General features: G+C 43.3%; 7 protein-coding genes across 7 annotated transcripts; 4 read left to right on the forward strand and 3 right to left on the reverse strand.

The window, feature by feature from the left end:
• The first annotated feature begins 1,789 nt into the window (after positions 1–1,789).
• LOC108131477 (venom serine protease) lies at positions 1,790–3,311 on the forward strand. The gene is made up of 5 exons (XM_017250356.2): positions 1,790–2,073; positions 2,143–2,467; positions 2,524–2,622; positions 2,674–2,839; positions 2,903–3,311. The coding sequence occupies exons 1-5, from the start codon at positions 1,855–1,857 to the stop codon at positions 3,291–3,293; spliced, it is 1,200 nt and encodes a 399-aa protein (XP_017105845.2). The 5' UTR covers positions 1,790–1,854; the 3' UTR covers positions 3,294–3,311.
• Positions 3,312–3,459: 148 nt separating this feature from the next.
• LOC108131516 (venom serine protease) lies at positions 3,460–4,839 on the forward strand. The gene is made up of 4 exons (XM_017250414.2): positions 3,460–3,685; positions 3,741–4,173; positions 4,226–4,394; positions 4,464–4,839. Exons 1-4 carry the CDS (start codon positions 3,467–3,469, stop codon positions 4,837–4,839), a joined length of 1,197 nt encoding a protein of 398 aa, XP_017105903.2. The 5' UTR covers positions 3,460–3,466.
• Positions 4,840–5,876: 1,037 nt separating this feature from the next.
• LOC108131501 (uncharacterized) lies at positions 5,877–6,947 on the forward strand. The gene has a single exon (XM_017250400.3). The coding sequence runs from the start codon at positions 6,087–6,089 to the stop codon at positions 6,810–6,812; it is 726 nt and encodes a 241-aa protein (XP_017105889.2). The 5' UTR covers positions 5,877–6,086; the 3' UTR covers positions 6,813–6,947.
• Positions 6,948–7,121: 174 nt separating this feature from the next.
• On the forward strand, positions 7,122–7,711 carry LOC108131531 (uncharacterized). The gene has a single exon (XM_017250430.3). The coding sequence runs from the start codon at positions 7,216–7,218 to the stop codon at positions 7,567–7,569; it is 354 nt and encodes a 117-aa protein (XP_017105919.2). The 5' UTR covers positions 7,122–7,215; the 3' UTR covers positions 7,570–7,711.
• A 1,049-nt stretch (positions 7,712–8,760) lies between these two features.
• On the reverse strand, positions 8,761–9,386 carry LOC108131502 (uncharacterized). Its single transcript, XM_017250401.3, has one exon. The coding sequence runs from the start codon at positions 9,259–9,261 to the stop codon at positions 8,842–8,844; it is 420 nt and encodes a 139-aa protein (XP_017105890.2). The 5' UTR covers positions 9,262–9,386; the 3' UTR covers positions 8,761–8,841.
• A 139-nt stretch (positions 9,387–9,525) lies between these two features.
• On the reverse strand, positions 9,526–10,015 carry LOC108131505 (uncharacterized). Its single transcript, XM_017250402.3, has one exon. The coding sequence runs from the start codon at positions 9,953–9,955 to the stop codon at positions 9,644–9,646; it is 312 nt and encodes a 103-aa protein (XP_017105891.2). The 5' UTR covers positions 9,956–10,015; the 3' UTR covers positions 9,526–9,643.
• A 2,888-nt stretch (positions 10,016–12,903) lies between these two features.
• Positions 12,904–14,882, reverse strand: LOC108131513 (uncharacterized). Its single transcript, XM_017250412.3, has 3 exons — positions 14,451–14,882; positions 13,700–14,384; positions 12,904–13,637 (listed from the first exon to the last, which is right to left on the reverse strand). The coding sequence occupies exons 1-3, from the start codon at positions 14,880–14,882 to the stop codon at positions 12,976–12,978; spliced, it is 1,779 nt and encodes a 592-aa protein (XP_017105901.3). The 3' UTR covers positions 12,904–12,975.
• Positions 14,883–17,845: the final 2,963 nt, after the last annotated feature.

The following is a 17,845-nucleotide window of genomic DNA, read 5'->3' on the forward strand; positions in this document are numbered from 1 at the left end:
AAAAGGTAATAAATCTATCAGGGCTCTAAGTAATGACAAATATATTAAATAAATTGGTTAGAAAGTCATCAAAACCCCTTATTAAATACCATATATAACTATAATATTTAATTACAAAATATTCCATTTCCTTTTCCTGTAAAATACCCCTCCTTTTCAAACCAATTACCAGCTTCCCACTAATTTGCGTGTGTTGTGCATTTTTTATGCCTCTAGTTCCTGTTACCGGCTAACGGCAATTAATGATATGGCCACAGAGTCACAGCCACATCAAATGACAAGCCCTGGGAAAATGCACTCCAACTAACGCAAAAAGAGACATAGATGGACATGCGAGAAGGTGGCAACCGAATGCCCCACTACCACTACCACAACCACACCCACTCCTAGTCCCACTCTCCAAATGCCACTCGCCAGCCAACCAATGCATGAAAACGCATTTTCCCCAACGAAAAGTCAAAAAGTGCGTAGCGCAGCCCACCCACCAATACCCACGCGCACTCACACACACACCGACGAGCCGTGGAAGAGGGAATGCGATTGGTGGAACGCAAAAAGGACCTGAAAAAAACTCTAACACATAAACTCCCAGTAGAGATGAAGAGTGCCTGGCGGGAGGGGGCAACGAAGCAGGTTGACGAGGACCGACCACAACAATACAAAAGTCAAATTAGTGGAAAATGCAAATGAACGGCAAAAAATGTTAAAACAAAGCAACAACATACCAGTAACTTAAAAAAAACATAACGATTGCATAAAAAAATGGGTGACACTAGAAAATATAGACATTGGAGCGTTATGTACCAGGGCGGGGAAATTAGAGAGGAGGGTTAGGTGCGGCAAAAGTGTTGCAGCCGAAAAAGAAACAAAAAAAATTGTTTCCATATTATAATTACACGGCCCGGGGCGTCCAGTGACAAAACTGATGCATGCTTTTAGGCGCTGTTTTTATGCGACCATGTGCGCGTATACAGTGTATGTGTGTGTGTGTTTCTGGCCATTTTTGCATAAAGTCAATTTTTGATCGACAGATTGCTTGATTTTCATCGACATTTAGCTGCACCTTGTCAGCCATTAATGTTTTGTTCTTTTTACCGATATCCCTAATTGATTTTTGTAGGTTTATGTAACTGTGGGAGTATCTAGTTATTCATTTCTGATCATTTTAAATATTTGCTTTTGAGCTTAAAAGAGTGGAATTATTATGGAAAAAACTTTAAAAAAATATGATAACAAGATAACGAAAAAAAGAGAATAAAATATGATTTTTTCTTGATATGAACTGTTAGTATATTTTATCTATTATATCATCAAAAAAATGGGTACACCGGAAAACGTGAAATTCCCTTTTTAATCTGTTTAAACATATCTGCGTACATTGACGCCGCTTTTTTATATTCGCAATTATTTGCCTTTTAATTAGAAGTCATTATTCGAAAAAAAATGTTTATTTACTTAAGCTTTCGGCTTCAGCTTATCAGCCCAGCTGGCGGATAACCCTCTACGATCTGGGCCGTGAATGAAAAACATGGCTATGGCTCGTAAAAGGGGTGTATATTGGCCTCTTAAATGCATTGCCACTTATCTAGAAAATGGAAAACGCCAAGGTAGATCGCTTAGAAACCTATTGGCCAAGTTCAAAGCCGATACTCGTGTGCATTTGGCAAGGGCATTGGATTTACAGAACTTGTATTTGCACAAGTGCCAACTGTTTTTTATCATCTGCTGGAACGCGGCCTTTTAGTTTCAATTTTTTAATTAGGTTTTGCGTTGTCTTAGCGGTATTAGGTGTGGGTGGCATTATCGTGCTAGCCCAGTTGAGTGCTGGCTTCGCAGCCGACAGGTCTGGCCAAAATGTTAAACCGCTATTTAATCTCAATAGTGCTACTGTCTCCCGCCGTTCTGGCCTACTTCGAGGGCTGTGACAACACCTATAATCTCAATCCGGGAACCGTTTACGTGGAGTCACCCTACTATCCTAGCAATTATCCTGCCGGCACATCCTGCCGCTACAAGTTTAAGGCACCCGTGGACTACTACATTCAGGTGCAATGCACCATTGCATTGCCATCGGTGGGGCATTACTGTGATAAACGACTCGACTAATGGAAATAACTTAAGGGACTTTTGTCTTTGCCGCAGAATAATGGCCAGTGCAACACGGACAACTTTTGGCTGGACTCGGAAGGCGATCTTCTGATGCGCGGCGCTGAGAATTTCTGCGGCTCCGGGACCTTCTCGCGGGAGTCCCTCTTCACGGAACTGGTCTTTGCGTACATTTCGACGGGCACCAAGGGCGGCTCCTTCAGGTGCACCCTCACCACCGTGAAACAGAACTGCAACTGCGGCTGGTCGGCCACCTCCAGGATAGCCAATGGAGAGGCGGCGACTGCCAATGAATTTCCCAGCATGGTGGCCCTCAAGGATGTTACTAGCAGCCAGCCATCCTTTTGTGGAGGAACCATAGGTGAGTTATTCTCTCCAAAATAATATAAAGGATACAGCAGGAAGTGTTCGTTTCAGTGGCCCATCGTTATATACTGACTGCTGCTCATTGTGTCTATCAGGTGAAGCAGGCCAGTAATGTGGTGGCCATAGCTGGCACCAACAACCTCTTGAATCGTAAGTAAATCACAACAAACTAATAAAGATATGTGCTAAGGCCCCAATTAGCTTCCAGTTCGCGGTACTACCAGCAGTATAACATCCAACAGATGATACCCCATGAGCAGTATGTCAGTGAGCCGAATGTAAAGAACGATATCGCCGTTTTCGTTACAGCCAGCAACATTATGTGGTCCCGGGGCGTAGGACCCATTTGCTTACCGCCAGTGGGAACGTAGGTCTTGGGGGTTAAGGTCTCTTATCCAAATCTAAGTCATTCCCTTTTATTTCGACACAGAACGGCCTCCTTTTCCTACGAAAATGTGGATGTGATCGGTTGGGGAACGATCTTCTTTGCCGGTCCCACGTCATCTAACTTGCAGAAGATCAACCTGATGGTGGTCAACAATCCGGACTGTCAGACGGAATACAATGGAGTGGCTACTATAAACTCCGGCCAGATGTGTACCTACGACTATTCGGGAACAAGTCGGGACTCCTGCCAGTACGATTCCGGTGGTCCAGTCATTCTGCGAAAGTCTAAGCAGTTCCTCCTCGGAGTGATTAGCTTTGGCAAGAGCTGTGCCGAGACAGCCTATCCGATGGGTGTGAACACCAGGATAACATCCTACATCAGCTGGATACGCCAGAAAATTGGCAACTCCAATTGTGTGGTTACCTTGCAATAAAATAAATGATCAAGTCAACTGCCCTAGTTTTACTTTTCGGTATCTCTTAACCTTCATCTTCATATTTATTTATTTGATCCACAAATAAAAAAGATATAGCTGCCTGATGTAATCGTATATAAGATGAATGAAGATCTTGTTAACTTCACAAGTGCCTCAACTTCTGTCCCATAATGACCGGCCTAAGATGGTCTGTTTTTCTGGGCTTTTTCTTAATCAGTTCGGCCCTCTGCCAACAGCAGTGCACTCGGATGTACGACTTGCAGCCGAATCGAGTCCTGAATCTGACTAGTGCCAATTATCCTGGTGCCATCCCCAGTGGCAGCAACTGCAGATTTCGGCTGAGAGCTCCCAGCAATCATGTCATTCATCTAAGTTGCCGCTTCGAGGTGGTAAGTTACAAACAAGGTAATCGAATCAAGGATTTATTTTATTTTCTGCTGGAAGTTCCCGGACACCTGCGGCTCGGAGTTTCTGTTCATTTCCCGGGACGGGGACTTGCAATTTCGGGATGCCGAACGCTATTGCCGCATGGGTCAAATCACGAGGATATCCAACTTCCAGGCCATGGCCTTTGCCTACTATTCCAGCAATAGCTTCAGCCAGCAACGGGCCAGGCTCAGTTGCCAAGCGGTGGCCCGCCAAGTGCCCTGCGATTGCGGCTGGTCCTTTCCGGAGCGTATTGCCAACGGAGTGGAGGCGGCCAAGCACGAGTACCCCTCGATGGTGGGCCTCCGGGACTTGACCTCCAACCTGCCGATTTTCTGTGGAGGCAGCATAGTCAGCGATCGGTTCATTATGACGGCAGCTCACTGTACGGCTCGCCAGCCGGTCGCTAGTCGGTTACTGGCCTTGGTAGGAGAACATGATCTTAGTACGAGTAAGTCCTTAAAGATAGTACGAGGATGGCTAAAAAAAATACTTTTTTACAGCCAGCGAATCTATATACGCCGCTCAGTACCGCATTCAGAGTATTATAAACCATCCAGGATATGCAGAAACCAATTCAGGAAACATCAATGACATAGCCTTGCTGCAAACTGTTACTCGTATAGAATGGTCTCGTGGTGTGGCGCCCATTTGCTTGCCCATTCGACAATCGTAAGAATATAGGCCTCAAACCTAAAATCCTAAACCTCCATATTAAGTTTATTAATAATCCTCCTACAGTGACAACAACTTTAACTACCAGAATGTGGACATCCTGGGTTGGGGAACCCTGGGCTTTGCTGCCTCCAAGTCGAACACCCTTCAGAAGGCCACCTTACTGACCATGGACAATGGAGTGTGTCGGAGTCAGTACAATTCCAGCATAGCTCCGAGTCAACTTTGTACCTACGATGCCACAGGACGAGGTCGCGACTCGTGTCAGTACGACTCAGGGGGTCCTGTGATCCTGCGACAGCGCGACCGTATGTTCCAACTGGGCGTGATCAGTTTCGGACGAGCCTGCGGCCAGCCATATGCTATTGGGGTCAATACCCGGATAACCTCGCACCTCAACTGGATGTGGCGCTACTTGGGTGGTGGGGTTTGTGTTCGTTAGAAGCTATTTTTATCTACATAGAACACTGAGAGAAATGTTTCAATTAAAGGGATTTCAAGGACTTCTTTGAACTTAGTTTTAAGTTTATTATTTTTAAATAAAAAATTCAGACCAAAATCTGTACAATATTTTCCTCGAAGTGCATTCAAATATGTTCTATAGTTGATGTATACATCCACCACAGAGTCATTCCTTAACCAAACTCCTTGCAGTTGCCTTCAGGCATTTGTCGTCGTTGTCTTGAGTTTGGCAAAGTGTTGACAAAGGCCTTAATTTGCATTTAAATTAAAAAGCAGTGACATGTTTCTGCCTACATTTAAACAACGAACAAGCTCTGCTGCCCCGCCCTAACCAATCATGCCCCTCAGGCCATCAAAGGCCGTCAGGCATAGTTCTTTGAACGCAATAAACTTTTATCAACTACTCTATTTCATAGAGGGTATAGTTATTTTTTTTAAATATTTTAAAAGATTATACAAATAACTTTACTAATTGAGTTATTTCTTTATCTATAACTACATATTATTTAAAGCTTTAAATGTAATTTTGTTTTTAGAAAAAGGTATTCATTGTTCGTCTATAAATACCCCGTTGGTTTCAAGTCTTGTATATCTTTGGTATTTATTGTAAAATTTGCAAACTCCACTCATAATTGTTGTTGTAATTGCGTACTAACTCAATTTCATGTCCTGCTATTGTTGTTATTCCCATTCGGAAATTGCGTTAAATTCAGTAGAGAACTTATCGAGACCCTCGGCCTAACTGCAACGGATGAAAAATTAATAAATGCTCATGTGACGATGGAGAATTGTGTTTTTGGTTTATGATTTCTACATTTTTGCTTTGTTATTTAATTTGCCTGAAAGACTTGGCCAGCTCAAGCTCAAGTTGCAATCAAATTGAATTCCTTGTGGTCATAAATAAATTATACTATTTGCTTGTACCACAAATATTTTTTTCTCCCCCATTGGTTTTCCAACTTTTATGCGAACATAGCAACCGAGTGCTGGCAGTGTCAGTGTCATAAGTTTTATTTAAACAGTAACTTGTACTGGTTGATCAGTTTCTAAATTATTGTCCCTCATATAGAACCAAAATTTCGAGTAGCGCTGAGCGTCCTTATTTATTTCGCAAATTTTATAACTTGTAACTTTTGGCCCCAAAAACGGAAACGTATATACAAAATTTACTTTGTTTTCATTTTGCCAGTTTGGGCCAAATCGATTAAAGGAAGCCATAAAATAAGGATGCCAATATTCTCGAAGAATTTACCATCGTTGCGCCAGGTAACCGCGTGCAGCACTCGCCGGACCATCGGCACGGGATCCAGCTTGGAGAAGGCGGTCCTACTGACCAGCTCATCCTTAACTAATCACACCAATCCCAACCGCAAGGACTGGCCAGCGCGCGAGGAGTCCTTCGCCGCCTATCAGCTACTCCGCCAGAATCAATTGAAGCGCACCTGGAGTAGCCGCGCCTCCTCCCGCCTCGAGTCTCACAACATGTTTCGCAGTGTCTCCCGGATGGACCACGCTGCCCCGCGCCGGATGCCGGGTATGACCACCCAAGCCCAGGCGAGGTCACGGATCGCAAACGATCATTACTCGCGACACATTGCTGACGGGGATGGGGCATCGGGTGACAGGAAGGAGGAGATAATGGAGCACCCACAGGAAAGGTTTCGAAACACCGTCGACAGGATGGACTTCGAAGATGACCAAAAGGAGGAGGATGTGACCTTTCGCACGGTGAGGGAGACCGTGTTCGGTCCGCCCGAGACCAACGAGGAGGACGAGAAGGAGCGGTCTCGGGCCGATAACGACCTCCTCAAACGAGTAACCTCTGCACGGCCAGAACCTGCCCAACCGTCCATCTCCAAGAAGGTGATCTCGCCGTACAACTCATATCGCAACCATCGCACCCGCTGGGCGGAGTTCAGGCACGGCATGATCTACGGACGATCCTCATACTAGGCCACGATGAGATCCAAATTAAATATTCAGTTTCAAGAATAACCATTTTTACGTTTACGTTTCGAAATTTGGTATTGTATGGGACTACAAAATTCTCCATAAAAAAGTACAATATAATATTTAATTAAAACCTAATTGTTTTTGTTTATTATTTTATACAAGAAACTTAATAAAAAGAATATAATACTTTTACTTTTAATGGCATCTGATTATAACTAGAAATATCTAGAAATTTTAGGCTTATGGATTTCATTCAACTTTTATTTGGTTTTCCCAAAAAAATGAAATGTTCCCAATTTAGTAACCTTTTCTTTAAATACCATATATACATATTAGAATGTTCAACCTCACCTATTAATAACATTTTAGAAACTCAAAAATCTATATTAGTTTTAACCAAAAAATGAGCCGGAAAGTGAACACCCTGATGGGAAGGACCCCCGTAGTCCGGACTCTCTTCCGAAGCATCGGGACGCGTCCAAAATTCTTCGGCGATATCAGCTCCAGTTACCACCCGGAGCAGCGCCGCACCATGCCGTCGGTGTACTTCAGCAAGATGGAACTGATGCCTATTGTCGATACAGAGCTGCATCCCAGCGAGTGGAAGACCAGTCGCGCCAAAACGGCCAACAAGATTTGGAGGGGTTCGCGAAAGGATCACTTCGATGAGCTGTACAGGAAGGAGCAACGCTGCTTTTCGGACTCCTATCGCTGGTCAGAGTTTCGTCGGAAGTTCATTTACGGCAGTTACCTCTAGACCCCAGAGCTCTTGCTGAGTGTATTTTTGGTCTTAGATATGTGTATTTTCAAGGCACAGCATTATGCTTTAAATATGCAGATTTAAGACCAAAATACATGAGGCGAGGTACAATAATAAAATTTGAAGTCAGGTCAAATAACGAGTAGACTTTTGAAGAGTATTCTTAACCCTTTGCTTTGCTACTTAATACGCAGGTTTGCACTCGAAAAACTAGCGACATACTTTGCCAGGATGCCAGCGCATCCTTCTGATGTAGAAAAACAAAAACAGGACCAAAATGAAAAAAGTGGCAAAAGAGAAAGAAAGGAAAGAGGCACCCAAGTGCACTCAAGTAATATGCTTCATAATTTTTATTGTCAAGCCCTTTTCTTTTGGCTCGGGTGGCACTGGCACTCGAAAACAAAAGCTCAAAAGCGCTTGGGAAAATGCTAAAAAAAAAATAATAATAAAAAGCAAAGGCAGAAAATGAAGTGCCCAGGAGGGTGTGGGGTCGGAGCGGATGCAACAAAGCAGAGCGGGTAGCATAAATTTTATAATATAGAAAAAATCAATGGGCCAACGAAGGCAGAAAAAAATGCAGAGCGCCAAGGATTACAGTCCAGGACTAGACTGTCGAGGGTCCTGGTGACTGGTGCCTGGGAGGACCACTTCTCATGCAAAGCACTGTCCTACTTGCCTGCAGACAGAGAAACAATGTATACTCTATTATTACGCCAGTTTCTTTTAGATCCAAGAACTACTTTTAAACTAAAGCTATATTTTTGTAAAACCGTCTATAATTTTTGTAAGAAATACTGTTTTTTTTTTAGCTGTGTATCCCATTCCGAACCCGGATCCTGGCTGCACAATTAACTTGTCCCGCTACAGCTGTGATTTCAGAGCTTACTCTCATTGTTGCCAGTTAATTTTGATGTATTTTTTTATCGCCCCTGCCAAACAAATTTGCATTTAACTCTTCCATCCACTGCACTTGGCGGCGTAATTAGGCCCGAAGCCAGTTTTGGCTTTGATGTGCTACGTTTCGAATTGGGCTAAGTAAGGACAAGTGCCAAAAGGCTTTTTAATTGTTTAATTATGTTTTGTGCCCAAGTCTCGAGTGCATGTTGCATGACAATCATCCAACAGAGATGGGCAGCAATATTTAGGGTTAGAAGGGTTAGAAACTTGGAAAAAAGCAATAAAACAAACTTTCATAAAATGAAAAAATAATACATTTACTAAACTAAAAATACAAGCAAACTATGGATCGATATGGACCGTGGTCAAGAGTCACGACGTCTCTGCTATCGGATCCGACTCCTGATTAGTTTGCGGATCCGTTTCATGGATTTCCTCTGGGCTCGGATTTGGAAGCAAAGTCGCATGACTACGATTCCTATCAACCTGCTCCGAAACTGGTAGATACGGATTGTTTCCGACGAGCAGAGTCCGGTGTGGCTTGAAGCTCAGATCTTCCGTAGCTTGCGACACCTTCTTCGCAACGTTTTCGTTGTTAAGTTGCCGCAAGTTTAAGAAGCTCTTGACCAGAAGAAAGGGAGGTCTCTTGACATCCGGCAAGGCTATGGGACGGGGTTGTGCTATTACTTTGACGCGTTTTCGTTTAAAAGTAATCTTCTCGTCGGACATCCTGCGCTTCGAATAGGACGCCTTCATAGGCGCTAGTCCGGTCAAGGCTCGACTCAGCATCATGGTGCGGCAGGTTATAGCGATACCAGTTTTAAAGTATTACTTTTCAAATTTAGAGTCAAAGCCAAATAAACAAGTGGGTTTTAGAATTGTGACTGTATGAGGACTGTATTCCATGAGCCTACTTAGGCTAACTTTGTTGTAAAATTATTTTAAGCCAGGTTCTAGGTTTGAAAATTGTAACAAAATCTGTCTATAATTTTCATAGCTACCAAAAAGGGCAGGTAGCTGCCCTTCATAAAACCCTTTAGTTCTAATAAATACAAATTTTGTTTACCACACATAACAATTTTATTGCATAAGACTTTTTCGAAACAATTACTTTCCCATTAAGTCAGTGCCAATTCTCTATATCATTAAAGTCTGAAGGGTTCGTCAGTTGCATCTATAACCATTTCCATTTCGATAAGAACTGGTCACTACCCTCGCTCGTCATCTCTCGCATATAGGAAGAGTTAATTTGATTCAAGGCTTGGAAGCTTCTGACCAGCAGCCGTGGCGGCTTCGTTGTCTCAGCCCGGGAAAAGGTTCTCCGATCTGGAACCACGGGAAGTGGCCTTCTCACGCGTTTGTGATGCAAGCTCCGGCTCCCCGCCACATTTTGTGGCATTATACCACAGAGGGCTCGACCTAGGCACATTCCGACCATGGGTTTTGTATTTAAAGGACACTTGTACAATTTATTGCCTAAAAACATAAATTCTCTGTTTTGAGAATAATTCTACAGATATAGTTTAGCCTACTTTCTAATTAAAAAGAGATAGTTGTACCTTTTTTGTGGATTTTTTATCGGCGATTATCATTTATTCTTTTTTGGAAAAAAACTTAAAAAACACAATTTCAAACTAAGCTTCTTGCATTTTTATTTCACTCAGCATCGCATATTCGGTTTTTTTTATGTGAATGGATTTAATTGCCTTAGTCGTGTGTATATATGGACTTTGTGCTGAAAAATAAAACAGAAATACTAATTTCTGACCACAAAACGAATTTACTTTGAGGGATAGCAAAATATTTGCCAACAAGATTCCAAAAAACGTCTAAACTGGGGATTTTTAATATTTATTTAAAATATATATTTTATGTTTATTTATACATAAAATATATATAAAATAAAATTTTAAATATCATTAATAATAATATCATTAATATTTAAATTATAATTTTCAAATATTGTTTTTTGGAACATCCCGAATTTGTATTTTCGGCCATTTTGTATTTTCACTGCTGGGGCTTTAGAGCGACGACGATTTGGCGGCTTTTGTGCCACGCGTGGTTTTATGTAACAGACCCCAATCCCCGATCCCTAGTCCCTATTCCCTAGTCCCCGAAAATCCTTTCTCCGGCCCTCTCTCATACATAGATACGCGAATTTTTACATATACACCCGCAAAACGTCAATTGCATGAGCCGGCACGTCGATATTTTTGCCAATTTTTTAGTTGGGCCCCCATCGCAAATTGCTTTTTGAGCTTGTTAGAGTTTTTTGGCCCTCACCCTTACGCACACACACACTGGCCAACTCACACACACACACACACATGCTAATGAATAGTCAAAGTCCAGGCAGTACTCGTCGGCAAAACGAAAACTAAACGCCATGTTTAGGCTGCATTACGGGACTGCAACGGGACGCCTACAGGAAGTGCAGGAGCAGCAAAAGCAGCGCCGCCATTTTGTAATCAAATGCAGCACAAAAGTATGCAAAGGAAATTGCCAGAAAAAAAAATGAAAAACTCCAAAAAATTGTGCGCATTGGTTTTCTTCATACAGTGGTAATAAGTAGAAGGTTTTTGGATTAAAATCTTAAAGAGTCTTGGTTAATATTTTAATTTTAATTATTTAAGAACTCTTCTTATGGTAACCTACGGTAACCCTTTATTATATATTTTTGAAACAAGATTTAATATTTTTGGAGGTCTTTAAACCTGTTTATAAGTATGTTTATTGCCTATTTTGTTTTAATAATCTTTCTAGATCATGATCATTACTACTTATATTACTGTAACCAAAGACTAGAATTGGTTCCTAAGCCCCATCGCCCTCTCCTTAGCGGCAACTGCTGTTAGTGGCTGCTGCTTTTCAATTAGTGCCACCAGAGAACGGCAACCACCCCATCACCCTGTTATCCCTGCAACCTGACACACACACACACACCCATCCACTAGCCCCCCCTCCCCATTTCTATGCAGAGCCGCCAATCCCAGGCAACACTTGATGCCACCGACTGTAGACTGCAGTCTGCAGTTGACGTTGCTTGTTCGTTTGTTCTATCCCGTTCTGTTCTGTCCTGTTCTGGCCGCGTTTTACGTAAATTGAACAACAGGCTTCCAAGGCACCGAAGCACGGACGTGCAGCGTGTACCTAAACTGCAAAAACAAATAGCAAAGCAGCCAATACATTGGAGTTGCAACAACTCCGAAATGGAGGCGAGCTAAAACCATCACTGAAAAAAATGGGCCTGTCGAAATACAAATCGTTATATCCTATCCTGTAAAAGATACATCCTTCCACAAGGAGACTTTATGCATTTTTCATCATTTTTGAAGGAGATATCCTAGAAAATTTGTCAAAAAATCTAAAAAAATTTTATGTTTCAAGATTTTGATACAGTTTGATGGAGAATCGATCTAGTAATTGTTTAAGGTATTCCTCTCAAGGATCGGATAAATATTGGCTAAGATATAGCTATCGCAAAACCCATATAGTCCTCCCCAGGCATTTTCCACATTTTGAAGGGGATAGCCCAGAAAATTTGACAAAAAATCTAAAAAATATTTTGTTTCCCGATTTTGATGCAGATTGATGGAAAATCGATCTACAAATCGTTTAAGATATTCCACTTAAGAATCGGATGAGTATTGTAAAAGATACTTCCAACGTTAGTACGACCCAATTTCTCCCTGTGTAGACAGACACACTAGTAACTCGCTTTGGGGTGAAGCATTGAAAAAGTGCAACGCCGACGCAAAAAGTTTAGACAAAAAACTGGCTCTCCAGAGAAGCAAATAAAAAGACGCAGTCACCAGACTCTCCCAGGTCCCTCCTATTGCCTTTAAGCCTAAAAGCGAGCTTCATCTGTTATGCGAAACGTTTAATTATTTATCTGAAAGGAAAGGCTACACATCCCCGCCAGTCGGGATGAAAATAAAATAGCTGAATGGAATTTTATTGACAGGACATCTGGAAGGGGAGGGCTTATGGGGATGTGTGTGTGTTTGCCCGCCTGGCCCCGAGGTTAATTAGTTGACATTTGCGCTTAATTGCAGTGCCTCATCCAAAAGGATACATAGAGCTCCAACGAGGCGTTCCGAGTCGCTTGCATGATTGACAGCCGAGTGGTGGGCACATCCTTGTGGCATCGATACCGAACGCGTTCAGGCAGAGCGACAAACTTGACACCCACTTGCAGGTGCAAAGTGGCTCAATCAGTTGCAACAAGGGGTGTGGCGTGTGGCTTGGATGGAGATTTGGTGGGACATTTATTGAAAAGTATAGAAAACAGGGTTAAAACTTTCCAATTAACTGAAAATCTGAGAGCCAATCTACCATTCCTTTTAAGCCTCTGAAAATATGAGACCATAAGTTTCTTTCCAATTTCTTTTATTATTTGTAACCCCAAGGACATGGCATGGTATTAATCAAGTCAGTTTCCATTATTCAAGGACCAACTATCTTGGCCTCAATAATATCATAAATCAGAGTAGTTGCTGGGCCTCATATGCGGCCAGGACAATAGGACACTTCGGGGCTCTTGGCGCGAATCCACTTGATGAACGAGGCGACCCGGGTGTTGACCGACGGCTGCTGAGTGGCACAGCCCTGGCCAAAACTGACGATGCCCACGGCCACTAGGCGTCCGTGAATCCGCTCGTACAGAGCTCCTCCGGAATCGTACTGACACGTGTCCCGTCCGGGCGTATATGTGCAGAAAGTGTGCGCCGGAACCACAGCCGAGGTCAAGGTTTGCCGACAACGCTGGCTATCGATCACATCCAGAGTGGTCTTCAGCAGGCGATGGGTCTGGGGTCCACCATAGGATGTGGTACCCCAACCGGCAGCCACCACTTGATGTCCGGTCAAGGGCAGTTTCTTCCCATCATCCGTGAACTGTAAGGGAAGGCAGGCTGGGCCAACGTTTCGACTCCAGACGATTGGCGATCGGGTCTTGAGCAGGGCTATGTCGTTCCTAGGCTGCCCATTGGCCTGGCTAAAGTCCTCGTGCAGGATCAGGGTCTCCAGGTCATAGCGCCGGGTGGCAAATGTCTCATATGCACTGCCCAAGTCGTGCTCCCCCACCACCACCCTTAGCTGGTCGGCCTTGTTGGTTTCCGGACCCAGAAAACAATGAGCGGCGGAGAGTAAATAATGGTGATGAACTAAAGGTTATAATCATTGAAATATCAACAAATAAGTATATAGTTTAGGGAAATATACTCACTAATGGCAGCTCCGCAGAAGACCTTGCCCTGCTTCTTGGTCAGCACCCCTGCCATGGATGGGAACTCGTGCAGGCCTGCCTCCTCGTTCACGGGACTGGCTATCCGGGGAGAGGTGTAGCGACTCCAGCCGCAGGTGCACGTGGGCCGAATGGCCTCCACCAGGCAGGTGAACCGGCCACCTCCTGGCAGAGGGGCCAGCGGATAGTTGGCAACAATTCGCGCACGTTTTGCGGAAGTCTTTGGAATGCTGAAAATCGTGGCACTTGACTTCCTCGACTCTTCGTCATCGTATAGAAGTGAGGCCACATAGGCCAGTGCATCGCTAACGCCCACATCCTGCAACACGTGCAACACCTCATCGCTGAGGTCCTCCTCAGGTTCTTCCTGTTCCTCCAGCTCCTCCTCTTCCTCATCCTGCTCTTCGATTGAATCACCTTTGGGGGCCTCTGTTGTGGAAGTAGAAGTTGTTGTTTTTTGCGGCATACCCGTGAGCTTATCCTTTAACTTGACAGTCGAGGGGGGCTGGGCCTGGCCAGTGGATATGTAGGAAATCACAGCACGATTGAGAAAACTTTTGCGCTCGAATTTTCCGCTGCCACAAAAGTACTCGGAACTTGTTAACACCTCGTCGCCTTCGGAATTGAAATGAAAGACCTCCGAGCGGCATTTCAAATCATTGGCAAGCTTTAGTGGAAAAAAATCCATTACAAATTAAAACTTCTTCTATTTTTCACAAGAAAATATTCCCACCGTTTGTAATTGCAGCTCGCACTTGAACTGCAGCACCTGATCCTTGGGGGCCTCCACGGCATAGCGACAGGATGTGCCGACAGGATACAAGGCGGGGTAATAGGGCGAGTTGATGAGCAGCTTTTGGCCCGATTGCAGTTTAACCTGATGATTGCACTGTTCGTAAAGGGCCCTGACCGTGGAAAATATCTCAAAAGACACTACTAGCAAGAGATGTGGATGCCACATGATTATGTTCCCGACTTCGCGACGTCTAACCGAGCACTGAACGTGATCCGTCCGGAGACGGTCTCTTAAGAATGGATCGCCAACACGCGATCTGCCTACATCTCCATCTCTCAACACCTCTGTGGCACCCACGCCCGGTTCCTGCCTCAAATGCCGCTTAATTAGGGTCTCGAAAGCAGTTACCGCCGAAAAGAAAGAAAACATATCACGATCATATCTGGCGGTTAATTGAAAGAAAGTGCAAGTGTGTCAATCAAAAACTGGTTTTCAAAGAAACAATAAAATAAGTGGCACACTCTGAATTAGGTGAGAAGTTGGCAGTGACCATAAAAGTGGATTCATAGAGCTACCAGTTGAGGTAGGTCTTAGGGAGATGGTTATTTAATCGGTTTTCAAGAGAAACCCCTAATGATAATAGGTTTATCTAGCTGGTAATTTAGGATGCCCATAAGCCTTTCACGTCCTTGTTAATTCCAATTCCCCGAGATCTCTTTAAAGCCAACAATTTCGCACCCGCCAAGCCACCTCTTCCCGCCCACAATAACTCATTTTTTAGACCACTTCCAGAGCTGCTTAATTGGATGTGCTTCATATGAGGAAAAAGAGGAGCAAACTACAACTCCTGGATAAGCGAAACACAAAAAAAAGCAACAAAAATTGAAGCCGAAACCAGGCAAGTTTGTCGCCCATTTTGTAAAATAAATATCAGAAAAAAATAGAGGATGAAGAATTGGGAAACGGGATGGGATGCAGGATGTGGCGCCATGGCTGTCAGAGGCGCAGAGACAAACGCTTAATGCTAATATTATTTTCTTGCTTAACAAGCGATGGACTACACTCTGGGGCACATTAGCTGGGCCAGGATGTCCACCAGGCAGGAGCCAAGCAGGGTATCCTGCCGACTGGCCTGGCCGAGCCGGGCAGGACTGTCGGGACCTCGGCGACGACGAGGACTGTGACTTATTTGCACAAGCCATAAAAAATTTAACTTTATTTCGCCATTTTTAATTTCCTACTCCGCGGATCGCGACGTGGCGCAGAGCATTCGGCGTAAACAGTCAACGTTGGACAATAACTACAAAACCGGACTCGGACCCGGACCCGGACCCGGAACACCAGAGCCCCGTCCTTAGCTCAGACTCAGCTTTCCCCTTTAACCACCCACTCCAGCCCATTCCATAAGTCCGTAAAACAATGCTGTTAAAAAAAAGTACTATACGCCGCTGTTGTTGTTGTCGTTTTCTATATTTTTTACTTTATTTTTTAGCCCGAAGAGCGAGCGGGGAAAACAAACAGCAAATAATTCAAAGTGGATACAACTAAAGCAAAGTCAAAGCTAATATACGAAAATGTAATAAAAATTAAAAAGAAATAAAAACGAATTAAAATGAATTTCGAAGGAGCAGAAAAGACCTTCTGGCATAATAAAAAATATACATCGGTTGGAGGTGGGACGAGGTGGGACGTGGCGGTTTCGGGGCGACAGTCGTAGGACTTCCCCGTTTTGCAGTCCTGCGATGACATATGTAAGTTTAGGAGGGAATGGAAAAGTGTGTCCTTTCTTTTATAGAATTTTTTAAAATTAAAAGCTTCTGGATTGAAATTTTATGGTTAAATTAAGAATTGTACAATAAATTATTTTAATACTTATATTTTAAATTAATAAAATTAATATTAATCAAACATTGGCTTTAGTATGGACTTAAGTAAACTTTAGTATGTAAAAATTATTTTTTAGAGTAAAATCAAAGAATGAATTAAAAAAAAATGATTTTTATGAATAGTAAATATTTTCTTTTATTAACAATATAAATATATTAATTAAATGAAAATTAAACATTGAAGCACTAAATGTCACCATCTATTGAGCAATAGAAGCAACTGCATGGCATGCATGGCGCCATCTATGTTTCAACCTTGCTGTTTAGTTTCTTTGCTGCCTTTGGTTGTTAACTTGGCTACTACTGTTTTCGATGCCAATAACTCTTTAAAATAAGAAACATATACCAAAAATCGAGAATAAAATTGAACTCCGGGCCGGAATATTCCGGAATACATGCATCCGGTGTGCAAATATTTCTCCACAACCATTATAAAAATAAAGGGGAGTTCAAAGAAGTGGCAGCACCCGAACACTTTTCAGTCTGGCAGCTTCGGGCAAATTCAAATTAAAATTTCCGTTAAATTGCAAAGCTTAAAAGTAAGCTTTAGAGTTTCAACAAGGACCAGAAGAAAGAAAAAAGGTGAAAGATATAGCTTAGGGCAAATAGCTTCGGTAACTATACAGATATATATTTCCTTTGAATATGTCCTTTACAAAGCTAACATATACCCTGATACCCAATCGGTAACCCTAAGAAACCCCTCACAAATGTATGTCTCCCACCAAATGATAAATATTACCAGTATATGTTCCTTAGTCCTTTAATGATCACTTGACAGACAATCCAGCCTTCGTCTTGGCTTCGTATTCCCAGGCGTCTTGCTTGACCAGTGAAATTAATTAACAATAGATTGTTTTGGCCACAGGATCCCAAGTGACCCACAGGAAGTTCCTGGCCAGCACAATAGGCTGGCCGAAGGTAGGAGGGACATCCTTCCGGAAGGAAGAAACGAAGGCCAGCCAAGCGCAACAGTTGCATGAAGTGCGGGCACTTCAAATTAATAAAAGGAACTGCAAAACAACAATGGAAACTAAATGGGAAACGCAAAGGAGGAAAGGTCAGTCAATGGAACGTCCTGGGGAGAGAGATGTGTGTGCAAGTGCACAGTGTCCTGGATGCGTGGGGTCCTTTCCCATGCCCACAGGTGTGTATCTGTGATTTCCCGAAGATCCGAACTACCATCTCTCCACTGACGACTGACCGGAGCACCTTTGATCAGGACCGCTGGGTGCAAATCTAATTAACGCTCATCGTTGGAAAATCGATCGATCTTAGGGGCCAAGGATCTGTTTGCTTGCATTGCGATTCGATGCGCCAATGTGAGGCCATAGAAAGGACATGCTCGATGGAATCTCAGTCGCAGGACTACCTGCCTGGCAGCCTGGATGCCTGGCTGCGAGTCCTTGAGAAACGCACTTCATAAGTGTGCGCGTATCAAATTACCATTTCATTTAATTTCAATCTCGTTTTTCAGTCTTTCTTCATTATCCTTTTTCCCAGAGT

The sequence above is a fragment of the Drosophila bipectinata genome, chromosome 2R (genome assembly GCF_030179905.1).
Source record: "Drosophila bipectinata strain 14024-0381.07 chromosome 2R, DbipHiC1v2, whole genome shotgun sequence".
NCBI lineage: Eukaryota > Metazoa > Arthropoda > Insecta > Diptera > Drosophilidae > Drosophila > Drosophila bipectinata.

Bases quoted from the DNA above. Each gene is read 5' to 3' on its own strand.
- LOC108131505 (XM_017250402.3), bottom strand. From the start codon at position 9,955: ATGTTTTTAGGCAATAAATTGTACAAGTGTCCTTTAAATACAAAACCC.
- LOC108131477 (XM_017250356.2), top strand. From the start codon at position 1,855: ATGTTAAACCGCTATTTAATCTCAATAGTGCTACTGTCTCCCGCCGTT. The intron at 2,074-2,142 runs GTGGGGCATTAC...TCTTTGCCGCAG, and splicing joins GCACCATTGCATTGCCATCG to AATAATGGCCAGTGCAACAC. The intron at 2,468-2,523 runs GTGAGTTATTCT...TGTTCGTTTCAG, and splicing joins CTTTTGTGGAGGAACCATAG to TGGCCCATCGTTATATACTG.
- LOC108131502 (XM_017250401.3), bottom strand. From the start codon at position 9,261: ATGATGCTGAGTCGAGCCTTGACCGGACTAGCGCCTATGAAGGCGTCC.
- LOC108131501 (XM_017250400.3), top strand. From the start codon at position 6,087: ATGCCAATATTCTCGAAGAATTTACCATCGTTGCGCCAGGTAACCGCG.
- LOC108131516 (XM_017250414.2), top strand. From the start codon at position 3,467: ATGACCGGCCTAAGATGGTCTGTTTTTCTGGGCTTTTTCTTAATCAGT. The intron at 3,686-3,740 runs GTAAGTTACAAA...TTCTGCTGGAAG, and splicing joins TAAGTTGCCGCTTCGAGGTG to TTCCCGGACACCTGCGGCTC. The intron at 4,395-4,463 runs GTAAGAATATAG...ATCCTCCTACAG, and splicing joins TGCTTGCCCATTCGACAATC to TGACAACAACTTTAACTACC.
- LOC108131531 (XM_017250430.3), top strand. From the start codon at position 7,216: ATGAGCCGGAAAGTGAACACCCTGATGGGAAGGACCCCCGTAGTCCGG.
- LOC108131513 (XM_017250412.3), bottom strand. From the start codon at position 14,882: ATGTTTTCTTTCTTTTCGGCGGTAACTGCTTTCGAGACCCTAATTAAG. The intron at 14,385-14,450 runs GTGGGAATATTT...TTTCCACTAAAG, and splicing joins GCGAGCTGCAATTACAAACG to CTTGCCAATGATTTGAAATG. The intron at 13,638-13,699 runs GTGAGTATATTT...TATAACCTTTAG, and splicing joins CTTCTGCGGAGCTGCCATTA to TTCATCACCATTATTTACTC.